Source organism: Limulus polyphemus, unplaced genomic scaffold, assembly GCF_000517525.1.
Source record: "Limulus polyphemus unplaced genomic scaffold, Limulus_polyphemus-2.1.2 Scaffold2151, whole genome shotgun sequence".
In the NCBI taxonomy this organism is placed as follows: domain Eukaryota; kingdom Metazoa; phylum Arthropoda; class Merostomata; order Xiphosura; family Limulidae; genus Limulus; species Limulus polyphemus.
The window spans coordinates 1-7,272 of record NW_013667761.1 but is presented as its reverse complement, the minus strand read 5'-3'; the positions used below and the strand labels follow the sequence as shown (position 1 = coordinate 7,272).

General features: G+C 31.6%; 1 protein-coding gene across 1 annotated transcript in view; it reads right to left on the bottom strand.

The window, feature by feature from the left end:
• LOC106466102 (sodium-independent sulfate anion transporter-like) overlaps positions 1 to 2,561 on the bottom strand; it is a gene marked incomplete at its 5' end in the record, with an annotated part of 41,270 nt that extends 38,709 nt beyond the window's left edge. Inside the window, one exon of the mRNA XM_013926343.2 lies at positions 2,317 to 2,561. Coding sequence (XP_013781797.1) covers positions 2,317 to 2,561 — 245 coding nt within the window. The remainder of the gene's footprint in view (positions 1 to 2,316) is intronic.
• Between the last annotated feature and the right edge of the window lie 4,711 nt (positions 2,562 to 7,272).

The following is a 7,272-nucleotide window of genomic DNA, read 5'->3' as shown; positions in this document are numbered from 1 at the left end:
GTAGTACTTTTATACTAGAACTAATGATAACACAAATTTATAAAAGTACTACATCTATATGCAATAGAACTAATGATAACACAAATTACATATATATGGAGTACTTGTATAATAGAACTAATGATAACACAAATTACATATATATGGAGTACTTTTATAATAGAACTAATGATAACACAAATTACATATATATGGAGTACTTGTATAATAGAACTAATGATAACACAAATTACATATATATGGAGTACTTGTATAATAGAACTAATGACAACAGAGGTGACATACAGATGGAGTACTTTTATACTGGAAATAATGACATTGATATATATATATATGGAGTATTTTTATACTAGAACTACTGATAACATGGATGAAACATACATGGGATCATTTCTGTAAGAACATTAAGTTTTTTTATAGTATATACACAATATATGTATACATATGTGAGAGATGTAAATCATTTGACCATTTTATTTCTTTCTTTAAAATCTAAAATCTCCAACACAGCATTACTAAGACATTGTAGTTGGCTATGAACAATAGGAATATTTGTATATACTATCGAACAAAGTGTGGCATATGCTTTTTACCCACATGCACATCTGCTATCTTAGGTGGTTCAGCAAAACAAGTTATCAATGAATTCACCCAGAACTTACATGTGCACGTGTCATATAACTGAAGTATTTATAGCTTCCCATAGATGAACTAGAAGTCTTATGATGTAGATAACAACTAACAATATGTCATAAACTGCAGTGCTGAGTCAAGTTTGTTTCTTACTTTAAAGTGTAAGTTCTTTTAAAAACAAAGTAGTTATGACTGTTAATCGGGTGCTTGAGATGTTCATAAAAGTATGACATCAATCAGAAAACCTGTATAAACCTGCAAATGTTTCTCAGATACTTTTCATGTACATCTCTGCACTCTTCAGTACGACACAGAAAAACTCACAACCCACATGTAAATCCCAATGCAAAAGTTGAGAAAATCATTGAACAATATTGTTAATAATGAAATATTAATTTAACTCTTATAATACTGTTTAATTTATATTTTTAATATTTCAATTTAGATGTTTATTTGCTAAAAGGCAGGCACATTATGCAATATATAGAGACTTCATTAAAGTTAAGGCTGTTGTAGAATCTAGAAATTTTATGCAGTATATAAAAACAATATAAATACCAGAATCATTGATTAGTCAGTCAATAAGAGAAGCAATGAATTAATGAGTAATCAACCAATCATTTAGTTAGCTTAGTGCCTGCTAAACATTGTTATTGCATCTGTGAATCAGTTAGACAGTAAGGGTTATTGCATTTGTGACTAAAATTTTGAAAGTACGTTTATTTGTGAGTTGGGCATAAGTTAGTTTTCAGAAGTTTAGTTGAATGTTATTTGAATGATTGCATTTGAAATTAGGCTTACAGGTTAACATAGCTTAGACTAGATTTTTTCACCAAGTCATCCGAAAAGAATCCATCAAATGACAAAACAAATTATAACAATTTCATGTAGAATCCCATACTAATTTTATACATAATGAAAATTGGTTTGAGAAAACTATATTAAGATTAAAACTATTTTAACAATTCTGCTTGCAGAATCATTCATTATTATCAAGCAAACTATGAACTCTTTTGCTGCCAATTTTTTGATAAACAGCTTTCCGAGTGTCAGGTTTATTTTTAGTTACACACAGAAACACATGATGCTATTACTTATTTGTTTGTTTGTTTTGAATTTCACGCAAAGACCCACCACCAACTCTTGGGCTACTCTTTTACCAATGAACAGTGGGATTGACCCTCACATTATAACACCCCCACGGCTGAAAGGGTGAGCATTTTAGGTGTGACGGGGATTCGAAACCGCGACCCTCAGATTGTGAGTCGAGCACCCTAACCACCTGCCCATGCCGGGCCATTATTACTTATAACTTGTCATATCAACATGTCATATTGCTTCTAGCAATAATTATCAAAATGTTTTATAGATGATTAAACTCTCAAATTGTAAGAAATATTAATTAAAATAATTATTTGGATCATTTATTTCAAAAACATGCAGATTAATATTCAACTTTATGATTATTTTTAATTAATTATAAAATTATGGATTTTATTGCATACCAATTTCTCACAACATTTACCTAATATCACACTTTATAAAGTTAAAACAAAGGTTAAAAATACACTGTGTTCCATACGTGTGCCCGTGTTAAACGAAAGACTTTACATGCACAGAAGAAAAAAATCAATACCATTTAAACTCTAAAACAGTTAGATATATAATCTACTCATTGATAACCTGTTGAGGTAATCCAGCTAATGCAGCTAGAGCTAGACCCTGTGGAATAACAGTCAGAGCTACAGTCACACCAGCAATTACATCCCCCTTAAGATCAGCCAATGAGTAATGAGGAAGCCATGTGGTGATTGGAAATCTTCGACGAAGAGCTCTGATGGAACAGAATCGTTGTTGGCATTTAGTACAACATTCTTTTACATCAAAAGTATCTTCTTCTTCTTCTGACAAGATATCAGCAATTTCCTCTAAAACAGAGGTACAATATCTTCATTAGAATCAAATAGTTTATAAAAAATATATACATTAATTTAAATTATGAGCAATAAATATCAGGTAGTATTGTATAGAATTTACTTTTTATGAGTTTGGACATTCTTCAGAAATTTAGAAAATTTCTTATACATAAAATCATGAAACCCCTGAAAATGTTTCTAATAAATAACTATAGTTGAAAACTTTCATGTACATTATAAACATTATAGCATGAACCAAGTATACCCACATTCAAATATATAGGTGTTGTAAGGTATGATGCAAACAAATGTAGTCGTTGTCTTCAGATGTCATCATATTGGAATGCATGACATAGTTAAATAATGTCATCAATGAACTTATTTAGCTTGCCTAGCAGCTCAGTTACTTGTAGTAGAGCATAGCTTTGAAAGACACATACATAGATAGATACATAATCGTACATATAGTGTTATTGGTACTTCACTCATATATAGTAAAAAACCCTGCTTCAACACATTAGACAACTTATTGAATTTATACATTAGAACTACTTTACTGTGTAGTAATTGGTTTAATTTAAAAGTGTAGAAGAGCATTTAAATCATCATAGTCAACTTCTTATCAGTTCCTGATTTTTTTCTCTGATCATTTTATATATATCTGCCAAAAACACAGTAATAACTTGAAAACTAGAATTTAAATACAACGTACTGTTATTACCTGTATGTAAACACTGGTACTCATTATAAACAAGTCTCTCCAAGCTGTATGCTAGATAAGCATAGTTATCCATTTATTTACACTTTACAATACTTGAATTCTTCAATGGCTCAACACTAAAAGATCTCAATGGCTTTTATACAACTTTAACACTAAACATCATACAGACATAGTACAAGCAAAACTGCAACTTGCAATGCAACCTAGAAATAAGTTAGCTGCTAACTACCCTCCAAACCTATGCTTCATACCTCCCAACTTTCTACTTTCTCCTAGCCTCCTTTGAACTATAATAACATGAAGTTAAAGATAAGATAAGGAGACAGAATCTCTTTGCTCATATACAGTAACCAAACAAACACCTTACTTTAACAGACAATGTTCTTTGATCTTCACAGTCCACATACAGCACTCCTACATCATAGAAGCAACCTCTGGGTGTACAGCATGTTCAGCAGAAAAGTAATTAAGATTCTTTAACTGGTGTACTTAAAAAAAAACAAAGTGATCTAGTGGGATCCAATAGCACTTGATTAAAACTCCAGTCAAAGCAGATTTCTTAACATCTAAATTTTCTGGTTCCATTGCTATATAGATCCACACATAACATGCAAGATAGGAAACAAAACTAAACATTTTTCTCATGCAAATCTTTTGTGCTGAAATTTGAAAATATTGGAACAACCAATAGCTCTGGGCAAAGATCTGTTACAGCTGCCACATGGTGTTGAAATAGTTCTAAGTTTGTCTGATGATTCAAGCAAGTAATGTGTCTCTTTAATAATTTTCAATAATAAATCACTTAAATAATTTTTGTTTGAGTTCAAAGATGTTTTAGTATAATAATAATTTTATGATTTTTAAAACATGAACAAAATTAACTTAAAAAAACAACAACATATTTAGGTGTTTCATTCTCCAGTCAACTACAGTTTTAGCCTCTTGATATTCCCAAATTAAACTTGAATCAAGTTCTACCACAGCACTCATAGATGAGTTTTTGATTACGTTAAGTCATCTAAAATGTTTAACAAATATCCATTTCTACAAATTGAGTAATTTAAAATCATAATCATGATACTGCAGTTTGGTTAAAACTGACCAAAATTTAAAACAGTTGTTGTAAGGTGTGATGCAATTCAAATTTCATCATACTGGAATGCATGACATAGTTAAATAATTTAATTATGTCAGTAAAACACGTAGGTTCAAGAAGTCTTGATACCTATAAGGTTATAGGGTTATCAATGAACTTGTTTAGCTTCCCTAGCACCTCAGTTACTTGTAGTAGAGCATAGCTTTGGAACATGTGTGTGAGAAAACGAGCCCTGGATTCAAATACGAGTCTCAACAGATTTCTTAAGACTTTGTTCTCATAGTCCACATTACAACACTGATCTTCGTTTAATATTACATAGGATAAATAATTCAGAACCACAATCAGACAGATCAATACATGTGTGTACATCACAACTAGCCTCTCCAGGTATCAGTACACACATGAATATCACATCTAGCCTCTCCAGGTATCAATACACACACATGAACATCACAGCTAGCCTCTCCAGGTATCAATACACACACATGAACATCACAGCTAGCCTCTCCAGGTATCAATACACACACATGAACATCACAACTAGCCTCTCCAGGTTATCAATACACTCATGAACATCACACCTAGCCTCTCCAAACATTAATACATGTGTATATCATAGCTAGCCTCTCCAGGCATCAATACACGTGTGTATCATAGCTAGCCTCTACAAGCATCGACACGTGCACATTACAACTAGCCTCTCCAGGTATCAATACACTCATGAACATCACAGCTAGCCTCTCCAAACATCAATAAACACATGTAATAAAAACCTATGAGTTATAGTGAAATAGTTACAAAGTTCTGTATTGTTTGCCATGTACATGTTTTTTTCTGCTGCCTATCATTACACTTACATGTATACTTGTTGCATGACAGGTGCACAACACTGATCTTGTGAAATGTACTATTTATAAGTATAGGTTGACACCCAAGGTACAACTAAGTCATAAAAATAATCTCACACTACAGTGACTATAACATCTCTATTGCCTTCCAGTTCTACACTTTGTCAAGTGTATTAATATTAACCTAGTCTGAAAAGAAGTGTGTTCTAACGTTGAAAAACTCCATTTGGTCTACAGGAAAAGCTAAACAAATATTTTGAAGTGCACTGTGCAAACATAACAATTATGTATCTATGTTCATAACAAAAGGTTAATGCTTTGTAAGTTTATTAAGTACTTATAGTTAAGGAAAAGCTTATGCTCAAAATATTCTCATTCATTAGTACTGAATATTCAAAACAGATTCATACTTTTCTGAATGTTTCCAACTTTATTGTTAAAAAAAAACAAACAATTCAACAATTTAAAAGTTTAATATTATGTGAATATTATTTTCTGTTATCAATATAAGGTATCATTTCTTGGATTTTTTACAAACAATAGAAAGCCACTGATAGTCACAAAATGAAATATTAATACAGTCAAACTATAGTCTGTATACTAGTTAGCACTGTGTGCCCTGTATTGAATTTGTATGTAATGCAAAAATATCACTGCATTGACCAGAAAGTGATTTTGTGCTTGAAAAATTACTAGTTCAGCACTCCTGTTGTGTGCTTAAAAAAAAGGAGACAAATGTGTTAATCATTGTTTAATGACAGTTTTCTAAAAGCTGAAGAATAACCTATGCTTCATTTTCAAAAATTATGAACATATTGTCTTTAATAATGGTTGAAAATAATATCCTTAACTCCTTTAATATCAGTATCCACATCACATACAGTTTTAACATACAAATTCATTATTATTTTTATCCAGAGATGATACTTTTTTTTTTACAGAGTACCCATTAATTAAGCTTATACTTTACACATATTCTCCAATTAGAATTCCTATGTCATTTCACATTTTCAAAACTAGCTGTATACATCTGACACGCAACACACCTTCCATTATAACTGGCATGTCATGAACAAACTTTAAGTGTATTTAACATAAGTGAAAATACATTGCTAGTGTGGTGGTGTGTTAATTTCCTGACAAGAATCAGATAGAATTAACCACAATAACTGCAAAATAAAGGTTTCTCAATGGAACTTTAGGCAGAGTAGACATAGTAGGTTTGAACATCATCAAGTACTGTACAAGACAAGATTGCATTCGTAATATATGCGTTATCAAAGCTGTGACATGTGGACAAGTACTGTACAAGACAAGATTGCATTCGTAATATATGCGTTATCAAAGCTGTGACATGTGGACAAGTACTGTACAAGAGAAGATTCCATTTGTAATACATGCCTTACCAAAGCTGTGACATGTGGACAAGTACTGTACAAGACAAGATTCCATTTGTAATATATGCCTTACCAAAGCTGTGACATGTAGACAAGTATTGTACAAGACAAGATTCCATTTGTAATATATGCCTTACCAAAGCTGTGACATGTAGACAAGTATTGTACAAGACAAGATTCCATTTGTAATATATGCCTTACCAAAGCTGTGACATTTGGTAAAGTATTGTAGGAGACAAGATTACATTTGTAATATATGCCTTACCAAAGCTGTGACATGTAGACAAGTATTGTACAAAAGAATATTCCATTTGTAATATATCCCTTACCAAAGCTGTGACATGTAGACAAGTACTGTACAAAAGAATATTCCATTTGTAATATATCCCTTACCAAAGCTGTGACATGTGGACAAGTACTGTACAAAAGAATATTCCATTTGTAATATATGCCTTACCAAAGCTGTGACATGTGGACAAGTACTGTACAAAAGAATATTCCATTTGTAATATATGCCTTACCAAAGCTGTGACATGTAGACAAGTATTGTACAAAAGAATATTCCATTTGTAATATATGCCTTACCAAAGCTGTGACATGTAGACAAGTATTGTACAAAAGAATATTCCATTTGTAATATATGCCTTACCAGAGCTGT